Source organism: Pan paniscus, chromosome 14 (genome assembly GCF_029289425.2).
Source record: "Pan paniscus chromosome 14, NHGRI_mPanPan1-v2.0_pri, whole genome shotgun sequence".
Taxonomy (NCBI): Eukaryota; Metazoa; Chordata; class Mammalia; order Primates; family Hominidae; genus Pan; species Pan paniscus.
Window position 1 is genome coordinate 52,369,225 of NC_073263.2, and position 26,464 is coordinate 52,395,688.

The 26,464-nt window shown below is 38.4% G+C and overlaps 1 protein-coding gene across 9 annotated transcripts in view; it reads left to right on the top strand.

Annotated features, from left to right (window-relative positions):
* Nucleotides 1–26,464, top strand: part of RNASEH2B (ribonuclease H2 subunit B) — a 63,768-nt gene that overhangs the window by 21,150 nt on the left and 16,154 nt on the right. For 6 of the 9 annotated variants that reach the window (XM_034936735.3, XM_034936737.3, XM_034936733.3 and 3 more), the window contains 8 exons: nt 1,661–1,768; nt 2,868–2,944; nt 7,072–7,186; nt 15,528–15,601; nt 17,608–17,713; nt 20,162–20,243; nt 21,639–21,681; nt 26,087–26,167. In XM_034936735.3, coding sequence (XP_034792626.1) covers nt 1,661–1,768; nt 2,868–2,944; nt 7,072–7,186; nt 15,528–15,601; nt 17,608–17,713; nt 20,162–20,243; nt 21,639–21,681; nt 26,087–26,167 — 686 coding nt within the window. Of the gene's footprint in view, nt 1–1,646; nt 1,769–2,867; nt 2,945–7,071; nt 7,187–15,527; nt 15,602–17,607; nt 17,714–20,161; nt 20,244–21,638; nt 21,682–22,201; nt 26,168–26,464 lie in introns of those variants that run through there. The other 3 variants (XM_063595772.1, XM_034936742.3, XM_034936743.3) reach the window with 3 other exon arrangements.

Below are 26,464 nucleotides of genomic sequence, written 5' to 3' on the forward strand. Positions count from 1 at the left end.
TTAGCCTCCATTTATATTCATTTTATCTTATAAAGTAAAATAAACAACCAGAATTTAAAAAAACAAAAACAAAAACAGAAGGCTTTTACTTGACATGCCAAGATTTTGATTAGGTTCAGTTTTAGCTATACTTCCCTATTTTCTTCTGACCAAAAAGTAGTACTTTTTTTCTCCGTCAGGGGACTTTTTTTTTTTTTAATGATAAGCATTGTTTATTGAAGGGATTCATATTTTATTGAAAAAATTTTATTTTAACTTTATATTCAGTGCATTTTCAGTTTTGTCTTCACATTTTTTAGGCAAAAATATTAAAATGTATTCTAAATATTGAGTAATATGGGTGATAGTGTTTATCTCTGTGTGTAATTGTTTTTCCATTAATTTATAAGGTTTTGTGTAGACACCTGATACTTGCCATATTAGAGGTTTCTCCTGGTGACAGTAATACGGAATAGTAAAAGTATGGGAGGGCCACTGAGTAGTGCCTTGTTGTTATAGAGACATGTAAATAGAAGCAACAAGAGAAGAAACACATTCCTGACTTTCTCCAGTGTTCTTTTCTTCAAAATGAAATTGACTGTAATTGGTCAGCTATATTTAGAAATCTTAGTTATATATCAGACTAAGTTGACGTGAGAAATATTTCTTCAAGAGAAGTTTTAGGTAGCAGTAAAGGTTCTAAAGCATTTAAGAAAAGTACAGGTACAGAAGAAAGCCAGCCCTCTTTTAAAATTTCTGTTTTATCTAAATGCTCATAGACAACAGAGGAACAAATGTTTTTATTTGCTACATTGGCAGTGGGAAAGTAAAGGCTAACATTTGCTGAGTTCTTACTATGTGCCAAGTATTGGTTTAGGAAATTTACATGTGTTCTTTTTTTTAATTCTTATGAAAACCCTATGAGGAGGTTCAGTATTGTCCCCATTTTACAGATGTGGAAACAGCCACAGGAAGGTTTATGTAACTTCTCCAAGGGCACGTGCCCAGCATATGGTGGAGATAGAGTTAAAGTCAGCATCCTTGTCTCCAGAGATTGTGCTATGGTTAAAAAAAAAATTTTTTTTCATTAGTTGAAGTGATAAAACATGCAGATGTGCACAGTCTTCACCCTCTTGTGCCTCCTCCCTTTTTTTTTTTTTTTGGGTTAAGAAAGGAAAGGAAAAAAAATTCATTCAGTTGAATAAAGCTTTGCTCACTCCCTATGGCTTCAAGCATGTCTGTCTTTCTCACTTAGGGTTGGCCTGTGGCTTGGTCCCTGTCAGACCCTGTGTGGGGAGAGCCACACACTGCCCAGAGGCAGGGACCCATGTGCCAGCTCATGTCATATGGCTGAACTGTTGTGTTTTGATAGTTTAGGAATGGATATTCCCTCTTGATCTGATGCAGGATTTAAGGACAGGCTTTGTATTAGTTAAGATAAATGACTTGCACTTTCTAATTTTTTGGTTTAAGTCCAGTGAGGATTATGGAGCTGGAAAACTACCATCTATGTATAATAGCTGTAAGCTTTCCTTGGAATCAGTTTTTTAGAATAGACCTGTGTATGTTTATGTTCATATTAGGAACATTCGTCAGAGATACTGGATAGTCTTTTGGGGTGTGTGTGTGTTTGTGTGTGTGTGTGAAAACTTACAAATAAAAGACAGATTTGTCTTAACAGGAGAAGGAGCCATTTACTTGTTCAATATGTGTCTACAGCAGCTGTTTGAAGTAAAAGTTTTCAAGGAAAAACACCATTCTTGGTTTATAAATCAATCAGTTCAATCAGGTAGGTGACTAGTGTAAGCATTTCCAATAACTAAACACATACTCCAGCTTTTCCATTCTTCACACGTGGGGTTGTGGGTCTGTCACCGGGTTTGGAGTCTGGTTACTGGTTTAGCCTTCCTTGGCATGAGAGCAGGTTTAATCAAGGAGAAAGGAAAGATCATTTGAGCACTAAGGTTAAGTCATCTCCTGTGTGTCTTAGACGGTAGGAAGTTTTAAACTAGCAACTCTGATTTGTCTCCTAAAACAGTGACACATCCTGAGTTAGAAGTTAGATTTGTACATGGGGCACATATTGTGTTGATTAGAAACTCTTTTGAGGATCTTTGTGTTTTTAACATGTTATTTCCTTGAAACTGGATACTGATATGGCTTCTAACATAGGCTAGAGCATAACAAAGTTTCTTTAAAATGCTTTGTCATATACCTGCCTGCCCACCTGCTCCCCACCCCCATACACACATACACCCCCCAGCACCAAAGTTCTGTTTCTTGTGGTGTTCCCTTAATTTGGGGGCAGTGCTGACTAAAGGAAGAGTAGGCCAACGGAACTGTTCTGCCTCATGTTCTGGGGTGGGGGCAGTCAGTGGCTATTCAAAGAATCCTACATCCCCCTGCCCACAGACCACGGAAGGGACTGTGTATAGAGAGAATGGCACTGCTTTCCCATGGCTTTGTCCTCAAAAGCACAGGAAATTACATTTTACTGCAGCTTTATAGATAGACTGACGATACAGGTTCCCTAACATTGCCGTCTTCTCATTCTGTCTGTGCTTCCTCCTAACCCCTCGTTTTTCAGGGGGTTGGGAGGCTGTGTTAAAAATGATTTCTAAAGAAGAAATGGAAAGTTAAAGATCAATTTCAGGGTCTTGGTTCTCCTCTCCACACAGGGATTTGAAGCTCTTTGGAGTAAAATCTCATAGAGCACATTCTGCCTTTTGAGAGAATCACATAGACTCTGAGGCCTGTATAAGAAGAGATTTGAATTTGGAATTTCACATATATTTTTCAACACTGTGTTTCACTTTGAGATTAAGGTGAAATAGCCACATTGTCTTTCCAAGACGTTTAATTCCCTTCATCCTTTTTGTAATCTGCAGGAGGTCTTCTCCATTTTGCCACACCTGTGGATCCTCTATTTCTGCTTCTCCACTACCTCATAAAGGCTGATAAGGAGGTGAGTTTCCAGCTCGGAGCATCCACAGTGAGGAAACAGAATCAACTATTTTTGTTTGATCTCCTCTCTCTCCTTTTAATGATCCAAAGGTGGATTCTACCTTCAGATCTATTATAGTGACTGGAGAAAACATGAATCATATGGGCCAGTGCAGGACAGAGCACTACTGCACAGGCCAGAGAAGCAGCACCTTACTCTTGATCCAGTCTGACCCTGGCTTGCTTGTGACCTCTGACTTGCCTGACTCACTGTGCTGTGCACCTTACTGCTTGACAAAGCCTGACAGCTAACACTCCTTTATCATTAAGTATTCCTTACACTTGAAATACAAAACAGGTATTTAAAAATTGACCACATGTCTTAAAGAGTCTCTTCTTTAGTGAGAGACTGTGGAATAGGTAAACTGGAGCGGGTCCAATAGAAGCTCATTAATGGTGATGTGCTAGTTGAGACTTAAGGAATCCCAGATGGATAAAATTTACCTTTGGAATAGAAATAAAGACACAGCTTACTAATAGTAATAATTTTAGCCAGAAGTTCTGTAATATTTTGGTCTCAGGATACATTTACAATTAAAATTATTAAGGGTTCTAAAGAGCTTATGTTTCTGTGGGTTCTAGCAATACTCTTAGAAATTAAAACTGAGAGATTTAAAAATTATTTATTTAAAAGTTAAAAATAATAAGGCCATTACATGTTAACATAAATAACACATTTCTATTGAAACAAACAACCAAATTTAATGAGGCGTGTGGCATTGTTTTACATTTTTGCAAATCTCTTTAGTGTTTGGCTTAACTAGAAGACAACTGGATTCTTATATCTGATTCTGCATTCAGTCTGTTTCCGTATGTTATTTTGGTAGGATTATATGAAAAATATGCGGCCCCATACATCTTTGTAGTTAGAAAAGGAAGAAATAATGTTACAGCCTTTTTAGATTATTGTGGATATTCTTCTTTAATACTGCCTAAAAAATCAACAAGTAGTTTTTTAAAGTTTAGTTGCAATGTGAAATGTGAAACTTTGTCAGTTAACCTTCTATGCTCTGTTACATTAAAATGCATTGGTCTATCTTGCACTTAAAATGGATCTTTTTACCAGTGTATGATTTTGTAACATCATGCTTTGGTCATTTGGAAAATATTGATTTGCTGAGTTATGCATATCTTCCAAATGTTGACACATCTCATTTTACACACACACACACACACACACACACACACTCCCTTTTGTTAATATTACCACTGATCTCATCAGAAAGCTCTTTAGGTATTGAGAAGCTGTCATAGTGGCAGATAGAAATTTTCTACAATTCTAATTTTTGCTTGAAAGCTCAAATTTTATTATTGGCCGCAAATATTGTCAATCTTTCCCGTGAAATGACAGGCTCACTTCGTTCATATTCTGCCTAATACCGGGGTCTGAATCACCGTAATTCATAGTGGGTTTTTCAAATAAAAATGGTATCCATGAAAAAGCAGCTGGTTCTGCTTGCAACTCAGCCAGTCCCAGGAGAACATGCTCTTCCTGGTAATCAGCTTATCTTTGGTTAAGCAGCCAAAGGCCTTTAGCCATACCTCACTTTCATCACAGATAATTTACAAGACTTGTGTTCAAGGGCCAAGATTTAAGTAAAATTAATTGCTTTTACTACTTGCTCAAGGATATTCTTAAGTGAAACTGGCATTTTTTAAACTGCACATAAATGGCGGTGAGGATCCAAATGATGACTAGGACAGTCTGGTGCCACCACCAGACTCGTGCTAAAGAGCCAGCAGTTTTACCCACCATTGCATTTGAATCATCTGTGCAGATGTGCACACAGTGAAAATGCAGATAGCGTCTTAGCAGTATTAGGAAAATAGCTTTGAGCTTAGGTACTTCATGACCCAGGGATCCATCAACCATAGTTGGAAAATCTTTTAATTAATAACTTTGAGTGATAAGTGTTACTCAAACTGCTTAGAAGAATCTGGTTTTTTTGGACTCTCATGTTTGCATAAAGTTTGAACACTTATAAATTTCTTACTTAATCCTTAGATCAAATTCCTGAAACCTCCATTTGGTAGGTAAATTAATTTAAGTTGCTGTAAATACTGAAAGTCATAAAGTATCAATGCATGTTTTCTCTTGATGCAGCTTAGCCTCTTTTAGCCTCCTCCTTCCCTGCCCTCCGCCCTTCACTGTGGATTAGTGAAGTTTTATCCCTTCGTTTAATCATGTGTCCCATTATCTGGAAGCTACTGTGATGGCCAGTATAACGAGGGCACACAAGCTGTGAGGCTGGTAAGCCTCGTGTCTTTAAGGAACAGAAATGGTCCTAATCACCACCAGGAAGGCCCTGGGGAATATTCAGGGAGGAATTTGTAAACCTCAGTGGCTCACCTATGTGGTGTTTTCTAGGATAAATTAATGAGCAGAAAGACACCAACCAGCCTCAGCAAATGTATTGATCTGCACTTAAGGCTCCCCCTCCCCTTTTTGATAGCATTTCTCCATCTCCCATTAGGACCATGACTCTGGGGGATTAACCCTGTCTTGGCACTCTGGGCACCTCCAGGGTGCTATGGCGAGCTCACGTTGACAAGTGCAGAATGAAGCAGAAATGCTGTTCAGGGTGGCCTTTGGCTTTCATTTTAAACCGTCGTACTTCCCAAACACGTCTTCCCAAGTGCCAAAAATGCCCTTTAAAGTAACATTTGAGATGTTTAGGTATTTCCTTCTCTACATTTTAGACATGATCATTTCCTATTTAGTTAAAAATTATTGATACACACTTTTGAAATGTGACCTGTTCTTTTAAACTTTATTTTAACATCAGTAAAAATAAATTTTTTTCTAGGTATCCCACTGCTACTAGCTTTATAGTCAAGGCAGGTTGCTTATTGCATTTCCTTCAATGTATATATGGTAAATAAAAATAAGAATGAAACACTAGTTAATTACAAAATTATTTTATATCATGATTGTATGGTAGTCCATTACATATAAATATTGTTTTAGAGTAGTCAAATATTTAAGATATTGATTGATCATGGAAGACTATAGATTTAAGGTAGAAATCTAAAGACAGTAAGACTTGGGAAAAATCTGTGCATTATTCTTACTATTTGAAGGAAAAAGAACATTTAAATTGAGATAGTTCATGGCACTAGTTAACCTAAGAGAAAGTATGGCAAGCTATCACGTGTTCTTAAATGATTGAGAAGATTTTACCCTTAAAACCCAAGAAAGCTGCATTTGCAGAAATTGATCAGATGCAGTTTTTGTGTCTTCAGGAGGAGTTGTCAGTACACGAGAGGTAGAGCGAGCTAGAAGTGGGTCATGGGCAAGGCCATACATCTGGTACAGTCCGGTGTCCCCAAATCAGGGGGCTAATACCTTAATTTAGACAAACTTCACCTCTACTTGCTACTAGTACAGTTACGAAAAACTAGACCTAATTCCAAAGAATGATGTTGTGAATCAATATGGTCTGCACTTCTGGCCCACTGGCAACCAGGCCATATAAACTTCCCTGGCTGAGCCTGATTTAGCCTGCCTGCAGCTTCCCATGACTTCTCCCTCTGGCTGTCTTTTCTTTTATTCTGGTCTAAATTTGGAAGCATTGTGAGGCAGCTTTGACAGGGGTAGATTCACTTTTGTATTTTCTTTTTGTGGCGGGTGCTTCTTTCATCATCCCTAGAGTGATGATGGGGAGGCAGATGTATGTCTGGGCCTGGTCTGGGCTTGTTCCAATGTGACAGTCAGGACTCTTGCTCTGTGACCACAGCTGGTTCTTCAAATTGAATGGGTTGGACCATCCCCAGGCAGTCTCCACCATCTTTGCAAGCTTCTGTGGCTTCCAGTGCTTTTGTAGATTGATTTTGTTCCCCATTTCATTTGGGGACTGTACACCCAAGGTAGATGGTGTGCTGTGTGGGACTCCAGTGCTCACAGGAGCTTCCTGAAGGGAGCTGGGGTCCGTCCTAGAGCCTGTCCCATTGTAGGGATTCCTTAGATGGAATAGGTGGCTCCTGCACTAAGTTTAAAGGCCCAGCCATGAGTTAATGTGTCTTTTTCTCTTTTTTTCTGAATGTCTTTGTTGAATGAAATGCTTGCTTTCCAACTAACTGTTTTTTCAGGGGAAGTTTCAGCCCCTTGATCAAGTTGTGGTGGATAACGTGTTTCCAAATTGCATCTTGTTGCTGAAACTTCCTGGACTTGAGAAGTTACTTCATCATGTGACAGAGGAAAAAGGTATGGTATAACTTAAAGGCTTATGGCTGGTAGAAAGGATGGACCTTGCCTAAGAACGTGGCTGCTTACAGACCCACTGAATGTAAGGCTTATTCTGTGTCCACCATAGGGAAAACTATCATTCAGATTTGCTAACACTGCCAGCACTGTTCCTCTATTGCTTTGGAGTGTTTAGTCTTTGGAACTACAACCATGGCAGTCTAGGGCCTACGTCCACAGGGCAGGAATCACAAGGTGTGGCTTCAGTCTCACTTCTTCTTTGAACTAGTTCTGTGACATCAGGCAAGTCACTCAGCTGCCTTCTGCCTCAGATGCCTCATTGTAAAATTACGTATAACCTGTACCTTAATAGATGGAAGCATTTATCGAGCACCTTCCAAAAAGCATATGTTGCACATTAGTGCTAAGCTCTAGATACTTATGAATAAGACATTGTCCTTTTCTTCACTTTGCGCCCAGTCTGATGGGGGTCAATGACAAGCTGAGCAGTGACCGCACAGTGTAACGGAAGTGAACTCTGAATTTACTGGGGATGCACAGGACAGGTTTCTAATCTGGCGGGGTTGGGTGGGGAATGTAGGTGGGTAGATGTTGTGTTGCTTTCCTGGGGGAAATGACCTCTTTATAGAGTCCTGAAGGATAGTCAGAGAAGCAGTGTAACAGAGGCTCAGATGTATGGAAAAGTTTGTCAGGTTCAGGAAGTTCCAAGGAGTTCAAAGTATAGGATTCTGGGGAAGGATGTAGGTTGGTAAGGAATGAGGCAGGAATGCTGGGCATGGGTCCAGATGGTAAAGGGCCCTGTGTGTGTTTGGACTTTGCTTAATGGTAGTGGAGTGTCTGTGAAGTTTTTAGCATGGCAGTCTGCAGTGTGGAGAGTATATTGGAGAAGCCAGGTCCACCAAGGCTGTTGCAGTGATCCACACAGGAGATAATGGTGGCCTTGATCTTAGGAGATAGAACAAGAAGAAAGTAGCCATTTAGAGATGGACCCAACTGCATCTGGTTGTTGGGTGGTGGTCAAGGAGAAGGAGGAGTCAAGAGTGACTTCTGGGTTTGTGCCTGACCCAAAGGATGTGTAGTGGTGGGATCCTGGACACAGGGAACATGGGCTGGAGGAGCAGGATAGGGTAATGAAGAGATGCGTTTTCACTATCATTCATTTAATTTTTCAGAGGGAAAAGTAAGGCAGTATGTGTGAATGTGTTTTGACAGGTTAGAAATAGTATAAAAACTTGGCTTTGGTGTCTTAAAAAATCATCCAAGTAGTTTCAGGGTTAATATGGAAACAAAGTGTGGGAACCAGAGCATCAGGCTGATAAGTTGTGGCTGTTTGGGTCATAGATGGTTTGGCCAACTATGACAGTTCTTCTGGGACCAAGAAAGTGGTGATTCCAAGAAGTGTAAGCTTACAGTGGGAAAGAGAAGAACCTTATTGATTGCATTTTATGTTTAAGGGGTCCAGTAAATTCATACTTGGCCACACTTGGAGCTCCAGTTTGGAACTGAGGGGTATATGGTGCCAGGGTTTTATCAAAGCAGTTCCATTAAAGACATTCCCTGATGCTGAGTTTGGCAGAAGACAGCAGTCTTTTTGTGGGTGACCTGAATTAGCCCATAACCACTTTTAAAAGATAAAGTAATGAAGAATAATTTAATTAAGCCATGTTAATTTTTGTCAACTTAATGCAAGCTGAAAATGCAGTTAACTCATTGTCCAGAATTCTGCTATTAGCTGTATAAGAACAATCATCTTAAAACCCAGAAATCCGGATTTAGAAACAATGTTAGTGCCTCAGCATTTGTTTCCTTACAGTCTGCAGCCGAGAGCAAGAGGCTCTCTCTGTCTCATCCCTTCCCTCTTGTACACCAAACTCCTGACCATTTATTGCATCATTATCTGAACTTCTGTCTTAGTCTCCTTTGCTTCTCAATATTGCCTAACTTTTGGAAGTTCTGCACTTCCATTTTCAAAGTAGCTATATTATTAGCCTTTATATTTGCCGGATTTCAAAAACCCTAGGCCTCAATTTTTTTCTTTATTTTTAAGTGATGGGCAAAACATAAAATACTTTAGAATAAATTTCACACAGTAAAAGATGTATTCAATCTCTAGAGGTTTGGCAGTTTCTTTTTATCAAATTCTTCCCTTAATAAGCTGCAGCCTGTGAATCTCAAAATAATGGAAGTTTTAAAAACAGAACGAAAAAGATTTTTATTTTTATTTTTATTTTTATTTTTTTATTTTTATTTTTTTAAGACAAGGTCTTGCTCTGTTGCCCAGGATGGAATGCAGTGGCACAATCACGGCTCACTGCAGCCTCAATCTCTGGGGCTCAAGCAATCTTCCTACCTCAGCCTCCTGAGTAGCTAAGACCACAGGTACAAGCCACCACACCTGGCTAATTTTTTCATTTTTTTTGGAGAGATGAGGGGGTCTCTCTATGTTACCCAGGCTGGTCTTGAACTCCTGGGCTCAAGGGAACCTCCTGCCTCAGCCTCCTAAAGTGCCGAGATTATAGGTGTGAGTCACCATGCCCATTCTCAAAAAGATTTTTAAATGGGGGGAAAAATACGTAAGATTCTCAAATGCCTCATCCTTAAGAAGATATTGGAAAATCAAATATCTAAAAATTAAATATATAAAACCTAAGCGGGCTTTATTGCAAGAATTCATAATTGGTTGAGCATTTACCATAATTTACCATATTTATGCATTACAAAATTGTATGATTATCTCAAAAGACACAGAAAAGGTATTTGATAAAATTCAGTCATGATATATATTATCAGCAAATGAAGAATAAAAGGGAACTTCCAAGGGCATCTATGGCAAACTTAAACAGCTAACATCATCTTCATTGTAAAAGACTGAACACAATCTTCCCCGAAGACTGGATACAAGAGAAGGATGCCTGCTCTTACCACTTCTATTCACCATGTGGTGGATGTCCTAGCATGTGCAATAAGACAAGAAAAAGGCATACAGATTGGAAAGTCAGTAGTACAACTGTCTTTATTCATAGACAATATTGTCATGTATGAAAAAATCCAAAAGAATCTACAAAAGAAGTTACTAGAATTGATAAGCAAAGTTTCAGGATACAAGTTCAATATACAAATATTAGTTGTGTTTCTATATACTGTCATTGAACAATTGGATAATGGAATAAAAACATACCATTTATACTACCATTAAAAATAACATTCTAGTGCTAAATGTAACACAATATGTGCAAGACCGATATGCTGAACATTACAAAATATTGCTGAGAGAAATTAAAGAAAAATTAAATAAATGGAGAAATAGGCCATGTTTGTGGATTGGAAGACTCAATATTTTTAAGGTATCTATTTTCCCCAAATTACACTATAATTACACTATATAATTACACTATAGATTCAGTGTAATACTTAGCCAGCTCCATTTTTTTTTCTTTTTTTTTGGTAGGTATTGATAAACTGATTCTAGAATTTATATGACTATGTAAAGCAGCAGAAGCAGCAATCTCCAACCTAATTTTGGCAGCAGGAACTGGTTTTGAGGAAGACAATTTTTCCATGGATGGGGCAGGGAGGGGGATGGCTTTGGGGTGAAACTGTTCCACCTCAGATCATCAGGCATTCGATCTCATAAGGAGCACACAACCTAGATCCCTCGCATGTGCAGTTGACAATAGGGTTCGCACTCCTATGAAAATCTAATGCCATCACTGATCTGACAGGAGGCAGAGCTCAGCCAGTAATGCTCACTTGCCTGACACTCATTCCTGCTGTGTGGCCCAGTTCCTCACAGGCCATGGATTGGTACCAGTACATGGCTTGGGGACTGGGGAGCCCTGATGTAAAGGACCTATAATATTCAAAACAATTTTGAAAAAGAAGAATTTGGAGAACTTACACAAACTGAATTAAAGACTTACTATAATCAAGAAAATGTGGGGGTCAGGCACAATGACTCATGCCTGTAATCCTAGCGGTTTGGGAGGCCGAAGCAGGAGGATTGCTTGAGGCTGAGAGTTCGAGAACAGCCTGAGCAAAGTAGCAAAACCCCATTTGTACAGAAAGTTTAAAAATTAGGCAGCTGTGGGCCAGGCACGGTGGCTCACGCCTGTAATCCCAGCACTTTGGGAGGCCAGCGCAGGTGGATCATGACGTCAGGAGATCGAAACCATCCTGGCTAACACGGTGAAACCCTGTCTCTACTAAAAAATACAAAGAAAATTAGCCAGGTGTGGTGGTGGGCACCTGTAGTCCCAGCTACTCGGGAGGCTGAAGCAGGAGAATGGCATGAACCCAGGAGGCAGAGCTTGCAGTGAGCCAAGATCGCGCCACTGCCCTCCAGCCTGGGTGACAGAGCGAGACTCTGTCTCAAAAAAAAAAAAAAGAAAAAAAAATTAGCCAGCTGTGGTGGTATGTGCCTGTAGTTCCAACTATTTGGGAGGCTGAGAAGGGAAGATCACTTGAGCCCAGGAGGTCGGGGTTACAGTGAACTGTGATCACACAATTGCACTCCAACTTGGGTAACAGAGTGAGACCCTGTCCCTAAATTTAAAAAATAAATAAAAATAAAATAAATTTGGTGTTGGTATAAGGATAAATATATAGATAAATGGAATAGAATAGAGAATCTAGAAATAAACCCACACTTATATGGTCAATTGATTTTTTTTTCCAAAAGTGTGAAGATAATTCAGTGGGAAAAAGGATAGTCTTTACAACAAATGTTGATGGAAGAATTTGGTATACATATGAAAAATAACGTTGATTCTTACCTCATACAGAAAAATTGATTCAAAATGGGTCACTATGTTAAATTCAAAAATGAAAATTATTGAGCTTCTAGAAGAAAGCATAGGATAAAATCCTTGTTGTCTTGGGAGGCAAAGATTTCTTAGGACACAAAACCCACTAACTGTAAAAAAATTATAAATGGTATTTTATCAAAAGTATTCTCTTTTGTTTTTGAAAAATGCCATTAAGAAAAAAGGAGATTGTGAGTTGTGGGACAGTTGGAACTTACCTACCTGGCTGTCCACGGCTTAAAATGATATAGCCACTTGACAATTTCTTACAACTCAGGAGTTCTACTACTCCCTGGTACAAAGTAAGGAACTACTGCTAGCTGCAACAAAATGGATAAATCTCACAGAAATAATGTTGAGCAAAAGAAATTGGACACAAAAAGTATATACTGTATCATTTCATTTCTATGGTGTTCCAGAATAAAGCAAGAATTGCCCTATAATGATGGATGAGTGGTGACCTGTGATCTGGGTAGCCATGGGAGAATTGACTACATAAGGGTTCCAGGGAACTTTGGGGGATGATGCTTACATGACTGCATACATTTTTCCAAACTCCTCGAATTGTACATTTAAAATGGGTGTGTCCATTGTGTGAACATGAACATTGTGTGAACACCTAAATAAAATTCATTTTTAAAACAATATTTACTGATCCAGCACTAGAAGCTAAGCCTCCTGATTTCTAACACAGTATTTATTTTTACTTGCCCCTTTCCCCCAAAATAATATTGGCTCCTTTTCTCTCCATACTTCCTACCTCCCATGGGATGGAGAGATGGAATGTGGGAGGCAAGGCCAGTGTGAGCACTGGCTCTGAGGTTTAGGCCTCGATATTCAGGAGAGTGGTGTAGGAGGAAGATGAACCACTGGGTTTTAGACACATGGAGGCTTAGTTCAGGGCTTTGGGCTTCCCGGTTAGTTTGTTTAGTCTTGTTGATCTAGGAGGAGATCACACCAGATGAAAGGATACAGTTGACTTTGGAGGAGGGTGAAGCAGAGCTGGGAAAAGAATCAGATAAGTCATTAGAGACATAAAAAAATAGAAAGCAATTTTATATATGCCATGGAGGAGAGGTTGTTAGGAGGTACTGAGGAAAGTGTAGACCTGGTGATCTTGGTAAAGTGAACATCAGATCCACAGCTTTGATGTCAGCATGGTTGGGAGTTGGATGCTCTTGCCTACTTCCTCAGTGACTTAGGAGAGTTTACTTCATGTCACTCAGAGCCAGTCTTCGAAGATGGGGACAAATCATGGTTTATTAATTGATTCTGAGATTCATTCTGATCATTCAATAAGAAAATGTATAAAATGTGCATAGCACAGACCTGAATAAACATTAGTTTCTTACGTTTTATTAACAAATCATCTTTTTCATCACGATATCTTAGCTAATATTATGTATTTGCTAAGTGGCAGGTGTTGTGCTCTAGGATTTGTATGGATTATCACATTTCATGCTCAGAATAGCCCAGTGAGGAAAAAACCTCTCTTTACACATGGGGGAACAGGCTTTGAGCACGAGGCGGCTTCCCAAGGAGACAGCATGTGCTGGGGTATGCATGAGCCCTGGTAGCATGGCTCAGTCTGTGCTCTCTGCCCCTTCTTAGAGAATAATTCCCAGAGGTAGAGGAGAAGCCTCCTAGTGGGGCTCAGGGAGTGGGAGACAGGAAGGAAAACAGCAGCAGATGGTAGACGTTCTTTGAGAAAATTTGGAGGTAGAGGCAAGAAAGAAGTGAGATGCCAGATCAGGGTAGGATTTTCAGGAGAACCTTGAGCAGTGAGCTTCTTTTGGAGTTTTTTTTTCCTCAGGCAATGAACATAACTTCTAAAAGCCATTCAACATCATATATTTATTTAGTGATTGCTGTATGCTCTTAAAATTCCCCTGGTTTGTACATCGGTTGGGACATGGTCTCCAAGGAAATTGAGTCCAGTCTCATTGGCTTTGGCTTACAGTAGGCTGTTTGCCCAGGTAGTCCTGGCTCCAAAACAGCAGACACTGCACCTTGGAATTCTGACACTCCTGACAATGCTTTTGCACCTGTCCCTCTTTTTTGTTACTGTAGTGGCATGTCCTGAGAAGATGGCTGCAGATGTCCAGCCCCCAATCCATCCTGCCTCATCTTGCCTGCAGCATTGACAACCATAGGCTGAAACAGAGAGGAAATTCACAGGAGCTAAGGCCAGGGACCTCCCAACCTCTCTCCCATACAGTTTAACAGACTGCAGAAAATGAACCCTGAATGGGCAGTTTTCATTTCCCATCACAAGGTGGGAGGGAGAAAGAGCCTCATTCTATATAACTCAGAGGTGGTAAATTCACATCAGGCCCAAGGGTTGCCAGTGGTCATAAAGATAAATCGTGCATGGACAGAGGAGGCTGGAGTAGAAGTGCTGCCCTTGCTAATTGCACAGACAGAAGAAATCCCATGAATGAAAAGGGTTGCAGAGGAAATCATGGTTTAATGTCATGGTATATAAGGCTGGGTGGATTGTGGGGAAGTTAAGTGTAATTTATAAGAGGTGAAACTTTTATCTCCATAAAGGGCCAGATTGAGCCTACCATAAATCTAAATCTTCTCAAATAGCTATGATTATGTTGGTAATATGTTAAAAGATAGATAGATCTTTTTTTAATGCTCCCCCAATCCCCAATACCAGGCCACTACTGAGTAGTTAACAAGATTTTTTTCCTGAATGTATGTAGTGAACTTCATAGATACCTGCATTTAGTTTCAATTTTCTTTATTGGGATTTTCATTTTTATTTTAAGAAAAAAAGTGTTTCATTGAAAACATTGAGGTGAGCTTAAAATTATTCAGAACAGTTAAGACTGCTTAGTATGCTAATGTGAACACAAAATATCTGAGACAGGTCTCAGTCAATTTAGAAAGTTTATTTTACCAAAGTTAAAGATGCACCCATGACACAGCCTCAGGAAGTCCTGAGACATGTGCCCCACAGTAGTTGGGGGTACAGTTTGCTTTTATGTATTTCAGGGAGACATGAGACATCAATCAATATGTGTAAGATGTACATTGGTTTAGTCCAGTAAGGCAGCAACAACTCAAAGTGGGGGTTTCCACGTTAGACATAGATAGGAGACAAAAGGTTGCATTCTTTTGATCAGCCTTCCACTGAATACACAATTTAGTCTGGCTTGAGTGTGGGGCCATTGCTAGGGACCGGCCCTCTTCTGCCCAGAATTTCCCTGCCTCCTGTCCCTATCAACAAGATTATTTTCCTTTCACATTAGTTTGCTGAGGTTTTAAAATTACCTTTTCTACAGAGTTGTTTGTATAATCTGAAGGTTTTCTTAAATTCATACTCATTTAGTGGTTGATGACTCCTGAGGTAGCCAAATTACTACTAACATTTAAAAAAACATTTCAAGTATGTTCTCAGGTTTGTAAATTAAGCTTTTCAAGAATTTAAACTTACAAAATATTCTTTAAATGGTTAACTTGTATATGATACAACCTTAGGAGTTTATTTTTTTTTAATTCATTGTGCTGAGTCTTTTTTTTCTTTTAAGGTAATCCAGAAATAGACAACAAGAAATATTACAAGTACAGCAAAGAGAAGACATTAAAGTGGCTGGGAAAAAAGGTATAGTTCCTCTCCAGTGCCTTGTGGTAAAAGTAAAAATTCAGTTCTCTAAGAAATTTTCAGAGAAGGCAGTAAGTCTGAATCCAGAGACCATCTTGTATATTCAGTGAAAAGAGGAAAATTGTGTAGAGATACCAAGTATGAGAAGAAGGCTTTGACTTTTTAATCCTCCCTAACTTCTGTATCTCTGAAGTTAGCTTTATGTTTTCTTGTGACCTGCATTCTCGTTTCTCCCTGATCCTACTACGGAATGAAATAATTTGTTGGTGTAGATTTGAGTCTTCCAAGTAAGAGGATACCAGGCTTGGCACTTGTTGGCCACTGTCAGTCCTGCAGGTGTCTCCAAGGGTGATGCTTACACACAGCCAGGCAAAGGGACCCAGGGACATAGCCAGGCAAAGATGTTCAGGTTTAGAGGAAGTATGTCCTGCTCTCAGGGTCTGGACACTGATGAGGGGTCATCTTACAGGCAAACCCTGTATCTTAGTGATTCTAAGAATCTTGACCTAATGGATGGACTGGGGCAGTGAATTTCAAATCAATTTAGTAGGTAACAACCAGTATTTCTCTTGGAATGAAACAGATTGTGATGGGATGGGACGGGACGGACGGGACGTGATGGGACGGGACGGGATGGGACGGGATGGGATGGGATGGGTTAAAATATAGCAGAGGAAGGGCAGGTATTAAGTATGGCTCTGTGAAATGTATTTATATGTGTTTAAGTATTGGGTTGCTGTATATTTCTTACTATGGGTTGTGATAAAAAAAAAAAAAACTTTGAAAGCCACTGGTCTAAGGATAATATGTACTTTCACATTGATTAAGAATCTCGCTAAACCATATAGAATAATGATAAAGTTTTTGCAAGATCAGTGGATACCAATAGTTGTAGTACTGTTTCCTAAGATTCTCTTCCATCTTTTGTGTGAAAAATCGTGTTTGTCTGCATGTTCTCTCTCATAAGTGGGAGTTGAACAGTAAGAACACATGAACACAGGGAGGGGAACATCACACACCGGGGATGTTTCGGGGGTTAGGGGCAAGGGGAGGGAGAGCATTAGGACAAATATCTAATACATGTGGGGCTTAAAACCTAGATGATGGGTTGATGGGTGCAGCAAACCACTGTGGTACATGTATACCTGTATGACAAACCTGCATGTTCTGCACATGTATCCCAGAACTTAAAGTATAATAAATAAAAATAAATAATAATAAATAATAAATAAATTGTGTTTACTTGTCATACCATGTTACCAGGCTTATTGGAAGCCTGGGAAGCTGGAAATGAGTCTAGTAGAATAATCAGGCTCCTAATGTGCAAAGTAGTGGAAAGATTTAGAGTGCCAGGTTTCACTTTTCATTTGTGATATAGTAGTAGTAGTATTCCATGTAGGCGAAGAATGAGAATAAATGCGGAGCAGAATCCTTGATGTTTACTTTTGCTCTTAGCCAAGGAAAATGACATGAATAGCGAAGAGGAGTTTATACTTACTGATTATATTTCCTAGGAAGTGGGAAATTTATACTATTCTATTTAGGAAGTTATTACATATAAATTTTGTGCCAGGTTCTATTGTAAGGGCTTTATTTACATATATTACCTCATTTAATTTTCACAGTAGTCTTATGAAGTGAATGCTATTTTTTCCCCCCATTTCACAGATAGAGCCACAGAAAGGTTAAGTAACTAGCCGTGGTTACAGAGCCAAGCCCAGCAGCCTGACTCCAGAGTCAGCTCTCAGTTATCACAATATGTTGCCTTCTCATATTGTGTAGGCCATGGAAGTCCATGTATTGAGATCATCCAGATATTGCTGCCACTCAGCCTTTCTTCAAATGGGCAACCATTTCTCATCTTCTGGTGTCTGGTGAAGATACTTCTAGGTTCTCAAATACTTCTTTGCAGATCTCTTAAATGGTCTGAAGGCCACCTATGAATTCATAGATTTCTAAAGTTAAGTTGAAAATACCCTGCCTTTCCCCTCTTGGTTGCTTCATAGGTTAATCAAACTGTGGCAGCATTAAAAACCAATAATGTGAATGTCAGTTCCCGGGTACAGTCAACTGCATTTTTCTCTGGTGACCAAGCTTCCACTGACAAGGAAGGTAAGTAAAGCATTTTATCAGAAAAGATTTTTGTCTGGAGTAAGTTGCTTATGTGTAAATGCCTATCTTAGGATTTAAAAATCTTAATATCACAGAAGCCTCATATTCCTACCAATGCCTCATACACATTGTGGCAGGTGTGCATCTTATTTCAGAAGCAAAGAATATTTCTACCATAGGTTACTTCTGTCATTCATTGATACTTAAGTTATTTATTCAGCAAATATTTCTTTTACACTGATAGTAGTAACAACCCTGGCTATCACTTATTGAGGGTGTATTGTGTGCCAGGCCCTTTGCTAAGTTGCCACTATACAAACATGATCTCATCCAACCCTCCCAGTAAATTTCATAATGAGCATCTTGAGGCCCTGTGCAAAGTCTCACAACTAGTAAATGCCAAAGCTGAGCTACTTATGGAGCTTGTCTCTGAAGCCCACACTCATAATCTTTTTGTGATACTGTTCCTGTGGCACAGTTGTACTGTTCCAGTGGCTGCATCTGTTTGCATTTTCTTCTCAAGATGCATGTTTCCTGATACAGGGATCAATATATTTTGATTTTAGATGAAAATTGATTTACTTGGCAATTTTTCTTTTAGGTTATTCTTTTATAATCTAAAAAAGGTATATTATTTTCTTTTCCAAGTAGAGTCCTCTTATTTTTATATGTATAGTTGAATAAGAACAGCTATATAATGCAGTTAACAATCTCAAATGGTGAGACAGAAATTATTCTGACGTTAAACTCCAATTCATTGTTCCCTTATTCAAGGTATACATATGGCTTTAGTCATTACATAAATAAAAACTAGGAATAGTGGCCTGTTTGTGATTGATAGTAATTCAGGCAATCTGATTTGCAGGAATCTACCTTGCATGTATAGGTAGTTGGCTACTGCCATTCTGGGAGTGGTGGACAGCACCTTTGCGATACTGAGTTACCAGCTGTCAGTGTCTTTAATTGGCTTTAACAATAGAAGATGAGGGATTGAGATAGATGATTAATGGATAGATAGGTGGGTGGATAGATGCATCCATGGATGGATGGATGGAACCATAGATTTTGTTTTAAAAGTAGGAGAAGGGATGTTAGAGGTTATTTAGACAGATCATCTCATTTTTTAAATGGAGAGGTAGGTAACTTATCCTCAAGATCTTCTGTTCTAAGTCTAGTGCTTTTACCAGTACTCTACATATTAAGGTTCTGGGCTTGGCTATATTGCCATTTAGTGTCCTGACCATAAAGTAAATTTTACATATTTTACATTATTTCATTTTTTAGATATTTAGGTTGGTTTGGTACCGTACCAGAAGCAGCAAATGAACTATATGTTGACTTTCTTAAAATAGTTTTCTTTGTCTAGTCATGACTCATTGGATAATGACTATCCCAGATCCATGAGCAATTTTAAGAAGGGTCAAATGATAACTTTCAGTTCTCCATTGACAATGAAAATCTCTTACTGAAGACTTTTTGACATCAGGTGGTCCCCAGACGGCAGTCATTTTCTATGTAATACTGAGGCAAATTGTTACTTTGACTTGAGAGCAGAGGAGAATGGAAAAAAGGAAGTGAATGAATATCCCAGCAGCAAACCTGGGGTCTGCTTTTGGTGCTTTATATCCCCACGTGGTTATCCCATCTTATGATTAAGTTTGATTATCTGCTTGTATTCTACATAAAATACTGAATTCGGGAACAGAGTTTTGAAACATTTTATTGTCTTCTTATGTAACTGTATTTCTAATTGCTGCCAGAGCTGCATTTTAGTACTGAGAATCCAAATGCTTTAGAATTAATGATGATAAATTCTGCTGAGTTAGTTGTTTAAGTTTAAGTATTTTATTAGTTTGGGAGTGTGTATGTGTGTGTGTGTGTGTGTAGGTAGAACTATGTATATGGAACAATATGTATGTATAGAACTATACATATATATTTCAGGGTTCTTATAAAGCAAATACCTAGTAGTAGAGACATGGTATTTTATTTCTCTTAAATGAGTACACTCATTACTGTTGAATAATTAGATTTATTCTTTATTGAAGCAGGCTTAGAAAAGATTACCCTTTTAAAAAAGACATGACTATTTCATATTGTTGTAGATGATTTTTAAACTTTATTTGTATTCAGTGGTTTCAAATAAGAAAGCAACCCTGAGTTTTTGTTTTTAATGTCATTTAGGGAGCATCTACTGTATTATACTTGTTTTATCTTATATCTTTGGTATCATCACATGTCATATCTCATCCCTCATATCTTCCCACTAGTCTGACTGATAGATATTACTATCCCCATTTTACAAATGAGAAAACTGAGGCTAGAGCTTAAGTGAGTTCCCTTTATCCAGATAGGGTCAGAATTTGAATTCTGGTCAATTTGACTATAAAACCACCATAATTACTATTTTTTCTTTTTTGCTTTCACTCCTCCTTCTGTTTCTTTCAGAGGATTATATTCGTTATGCCCATGGTCTGATATCTGACTACATCCCTAAAGAATTAAGTGATGACTTATCTAAATACTTAAAGTGAGTATTGATTATCTTCAGTCATAATGAAGTACCATTTGCTTCTTGGTTTCCCCAGCAGTGGGGTTTCCTTATGGCTTATCATATCACTGTTTATGATACAAGATTATTCTTCAGCTATGTCATATACTTTGTGCTTTGGGGGTGATTTTTAATGGATGATTGGAATGAACTGATTTGATGGATACGGATTGCAGGAACTAGTGAATGTCAAGATTGGAATTATGGCTTGGTCTGATTTTAGAGGATTAACTATGTTAAAATTTTATCCTCAATTATACTTAACTAATTTGGTTCTTTGTGATCGTTTTAAGAGGAAGAAAGGAGGGATGGAAAGAGTAGATGGAATATAGACTTTTTTTTAATTTACAAAATATTTATATCATTTTCACTATTATCACTAGATGTTCACTAAAGGGACTTTATGCCCAAGACTTGGAAATCAAAGTAATATGAAACACAATCTGTGTCTTTGAGGGGCAGAAGAAGGGTTTTAAGAATGGTTTAATGTATGTTCCTTTCTTTATAAAGAGCTTATACATTTAGACTTTAAGTTGAAAAAGAAGTGTTAGAAGTGTTTATTTTCTAGATTTTTGCAAAATCGCTACTTAATTTTGTTGTTAAGATTTTATGTGTGTGATGATTTAATAGCTTTTCCTGATCCTTATAAATCCTTTTTATCCTCTGAGTCATGAAGATAAAATGACTTTTTAATAGATATAGTTGTTGGTTTTAGCAAATTCCAGAGGTCCTACTTTAAAAAACAATGATTGGAAACTGGTTTCTATAATAGTTAAAGTGTGCAGAAAGCCTGCTTCAAATTGATAATCATATCCTTCTGCTTAATATATCCCCAGATTTCTATGCTGCTTGTCTTGTTAGAGATCTCATGTCTTTGTACTCCATTGTTTGTATAGTTTCCTTTCTTTCCACTAACATTTTTAAGTTTTGGTTGAAGAGTTCAGAAGAAAGGTATGCCAATTAAACTGCTTTCTAATGGAAGAAAAGTTGAAATTTATGTGGCTTTTTGTGAACAGTTAAAATGATTTTCACCTTTAAATATATGTTAGCATCTTCACTGTGAAGAAAAAATACTCCAACACTGAAACACAGATTTATAGAGGCTAAAGAAAAGGAACTCTGTTCCAACAGATGGGTTCTAATTTTATTTTTTAGTTCAGACAACACCAAAACAAGGACTTAACATATCAAAATAAAGACTCATTTATTGAGAAAACTTTCATTATTTACACTGAGTTGATTGAACAGGAAGATATATGGAGGTAAAGCTGTAAGTTGAAAAGTAGGACTTACTAAGTCTTAAGTTGGCCCTGTCTTTCTGTTTGTTTGTCTATGAAAAACCATGACTTTGATTGTTATTTTTAACTTTCTTAGGCTTCCAGAACCTTCAGCCTCATTGCCAAATCCTCCATCAAAGGTAAGAAGCTGTGACTAAGATATCTTTGGGGGACTTAGAAAAATATTACACTCTTACCACATGAGTTTAGTTGGTTCTAATATATTTTAAGGTGTACTAAATCCATTTTGCATGGAGTGATGCCATGTGGAATAAAGATTGTACTGGGCTCTCCATCACTATTTTTTATTTTTGTGGATTCCACCTGAATGGTAAATAAAGTGCCATGAAAACCCAAGAAGAGTTGGTTTTAGCAAGGTACCCCTGTGAAAATATTAAAGACATATAGTTAAAATTAAATCTTCCTGCATTAGTTAGATCACTTAATTAAATTTAGTAATCACTAAGCATACTCTATATATAACTAAAACTCATTTTGCCAAATCTAATTGTCACTGGCACAAAGGTGAACAGAAAACAATTTCCATAATACAAAGAATCCTTTGAGCAAAGATGATCACTTTTTTTCTGAATTTGAAATGATTGATGAATTTATGTGTAATCTTTGTTAGTGGAAAATCTTTTCCTCATTCATTCTCAGGCTGCTACCCACAGCTCCTCTGCAGCTGGTATGTTTATCTCCTAGATCCAGAGAATGGAGAAGCCAATCATAAACCACACCTGAATGCAAATTGCAGCGTTCCTTCAGCCCAGGCCAGATCTCAGATGAGTTAAACTCTGCTCCAAGACAGGGAAATAAACATGTGCACCAGCTTGTCAGTGAGGTCATTTCTTCAGCCAGCAAAGTAACGGATGCCTTGAGAATGTAAAATGGACATATTGTGGATGTTACAAACTTTCCTTCTCCCTTGAATTCGTTTCTTGGCCTTCAAGGTAGCTAAAATGCTCATAATTTTTTATGTCATTCCCTGTATAAAGGTGGTGGTGGCTCCAAAGACATTGTCCTTAGAAAAGGACAGAAAATTGAAAGTACAGCAGTGTTTGTTTGGGCCTATGTTCAGCATGTTGTCAAAAAAAAAAATGCATGTTTTACTCTCTTGGAGAATAGCACTGGGCAGAAGTCTGTTGCTGTAAGATCTAAGGACTGCTCTAGGCCAGACCCATGCGTCTTTCATTCCGGTAGTTAATCTCTGACAGTAGCTCTAGAGGACCTAGAGAGGCACAGTTGTCTTGCTGAAACTAAGAGGGTAGGTTCTCAGAGTGCTTCTTATTCTTCTTCATCCAAAAATGAAGCAGATTTTTTTCTCCCAAATATCTATCTTCCTTAGTAACTTAGAGATCATTCATGAATTGATCTAAACCTATTCTTGAAAGCTTTAACCTTGGATACCTTTTGGAGTAATATGTTTCATAACTTTATTCTTCTCTGCTCCTGATTTCTGTTTTCTTATTTTAATTTTCAGAATTTAAGTTGTTTGTGACTTCATCATTTATGATTTAGATCAGGGATCAGCAAACCTTTTCTTCTAAAGCCAGATAGTAAATATTTTAGGCTCCATGAAGCAGATGGACTCTATTGCAGCTACTCAACTCTGCTGTTGTATTGTGAAAACAGCCACAGATAATACATAAACGAATGAGCATGGCTGTGTTCCAGTAAAACTTCATTTATAAAAGCAGGCAGCCAGCTGGATTTGGCCCCTGGGCCATCATTTGCCAAGCCCTGATTTTGATTTTGGCATCTTGCTCTTCCTAAACCCCAGCCTTGTCTTCTATATTATTTGAGTTGCTTTTCGAGGTCTTCTACTCTGTGTCTTTCTGGGGTTCCAGTGTACACATGACAAACTATACTAGATGATGTACCATCGTTTAAACAAGCGTAGAACATATCTTCTGCTAGCTTTCCTGTCTGTATCCAGGATTTGATTGATTTTTACAGTAATATAGTTGACTGTTTCCAGGAAATATATTCCAGTAGTCATTAGGTATCTTTGTATCTATGTTGTAATCGATAGCGTGGAGCCTGTCATCTTTAATATGTTTTATATTATTTTCCTTTACTATCATATGTCTGCCTTTGTTGAAACTCAGCTTCCAACCCTCACTTGCTCCAGTCTTTTCAATTTGTCACTGTCAGCAAGCAGAGTTGAATGCAACCAGTGGGTTTGGAGATGTTCCCGAGTTCCTTCTTGCAAATCATTTGTAAGAAGGCCTAACATTATCCCTGTGGTACTCTGCAGTTTGTTCTCTTTCCAGAACTGTATCCATTTAGTCATAGCCTTTGTTACTGTCTTTCTGAGCCACTTCTCTGCTGAAACAATCTCCCAAATCCATAGGGATTTGGTCTTTGAAATAACAAAAATTTTAGTAAATGCTTCAATCATCTTTTTTTCCAATATATTCAACAGTGCACTGGGAATAACAAAAAAAATTGGTTATATGTAGAGGCTACCACAATCATTTTCTTTTTTTAAACACTTGTAACTGGTATCTTGTTTTGTTGTGAGCTATTAAAACACCTGAACAAGTCATTTCTCCAATTAAACATTTTATGTCCATACAAAAGTACCTTTCATCTTAAATTCTTGTAATGAACACTTTTTATTTGAATTATCAATGAAAAGTGAACCTCATCAGTGCAGTGGCACACACTTGTAGTCTTAGCTACTCAGGAGGCTAAGGCAGAAGGTCGCTTGAGCCCAGGAGTTCAAGGCTGTAGTATATGATGATCGCAACTATGAATAGCCACCGCACTCCAGCCTGGGCAACACAGTGAAACCCTGTCTCTAAAGAAAAAAAGGGAATAATGTCTAAGTGTTTATAATGACATCTGTGTTAGGAACATTTTGCCATAGAGAAGGAACACAAGCATCCTCATAACTTCAAGCTTTTTGTGTTTTGAAAATATCTTGGCCTTCAGCATTATTAGCTGTGAGTTCCACCCTCCTAGCTGAAGATACCTTTCTAGTAAAAAATGTGCATCACCTAAACACCCTTTCCTGTCTTAATTTAAATAGAAACATGTATTTTTTTTTTTTTTGAGACAGAGTCTTGCCGTGTCATCTAGGCTGGAGTGCAGTGGCACAATCTCAGCTTACTGCAGTCTCTGCTTCTCAGGTTCAAGCAATTCTTGTGCCTCAGTCTCCGGAGTAGCTGGGACTACAGGCACATGCCACCATGCGCAGCTAATTTTTATATTTTTATTAGAGATGGGGTTTTGCCATGTTGGCCAGGCTGATCTCGAACTCCTGGCCTCAAGTGACCGCCCACCTCGGCCTCCCAAAGTGCTGGGATTACAGGCATGAGTCACTGCACCAAGCTGAAACATATATTCTTAACAAAGTTGCAAATATACATTCACTTGGTGCTGATAGGTGGTTCATTTGTGATGGATTAGTCTTTTTCTTTTAATGATTCATTTGCTAGAGGTTGCTGTGTGGCCAAGAGGTTTTCCTATAGTGTGTGGTATATTCCCAGGATGAGCCTCCGTTTTTTTACAGCAAACAATTTTAAGACATGGTGTTTTATCCTCTTGGGTTATGGGATAAAACACCATGGGCTGTGGAATCTTTTAGCACCAACTCTACCCGTTCTTTGTTTAGCAAAGCAGGGGCATGAAGAATGAAGCTGGGAAGAAGTCTGTTTCCTAGGTTAGATCCATGTTGGGTCTGGTCAACCTGGTGTCTCCATAAACAGCCTGAAAATTATAAAAATCTGGGTTGTGATCACCATGCAGTCAATTCTCCATGTTCAACAGCAAGACTTGTCTTCCCTGCTTTTGTACCTTTTATATAATAAGTGTGGCATGATTTCTTCTATATTGTGATCATTAAGGCCTTGACAAGATTCTCACATTCACTGGTGTAAAATGTTCATGTGAAAGGAGAAAATATTAAGTAAAGGTCTGACTTAGTTGCATTGGGCCTAATGGAAAGAACACTGTATCAGAATTGAAATCTTGGCCAAAGTCCTCTACTTGGTGACCTTAAGCTATTCATTTAGCCTCTCTGTGCTTCCCTCTCTTACTGGCTGCTTGCTTGTGCAAGGTTGTTCTTGCATGGATAAAGTAAGATAAGTATTGTCCCTTCATTCATAAGTGGACATTAAACTGGCCCAGGAGGTAAATGAAATAGTGATTCTGGCTGGACACCTGGGCCCCTTCAAGAGACTATTCTCATTTTGACTTCTGTGCCTTGCATTCATCTGGTAATTAGCAATCCCCTCATGCCCACCATACCTGGCACCTACAAAGCCTGTGTTTGCTGGACCAGCTAAGGGGCTCAGCCATGTACTTACCCAATCATATCCACCATCACCAAGGCTGCTTCTTAGGAGTGATGTGTGGCTCAATTCCCTAGATGATTGGCAAAATGTAAAGGAGCCTGTAAAAAGTAAGCCCTTTGCTGGGTCTGCTGTTCCATTCGCCTCTGTAGAGGTCTAAATTATACATGTTGGGTTTTTTTTTAATGGATTGATGTTGTGTCAAAGTGACATTTGACACCACTTCACTGCTCTAATGTTGCAGAAAATAAAGTTATCAGATGAGCCTGTAGAAGCAAAAGAAGATTACACTAAGTTTAATACTAAAGATTTGAAGACTGAAAAGGTATGTGGGTTCAGGTGTAGTGGTGTATCGTTCATACTCAATGCGTGATGTGCATGAATACATGCGGAACAGTTGCACGCTTGATTGTGATTACAGTTTTGACCAGGAAGAATTATTAACTTGCATTTCTGTGACTTAATAATTAAGAATTGCATATGACAATGAAAATGTTAAGCAACTAAGACTTATTATTAGTTAGAGAAAAACAATATACTACTTATCAAGAGTGTGCCTAAATTTTGCTATGTATTCATAGAGTGATAGGGTGGGAAAGGAGGGAGGAAGCTCTACAGGTAA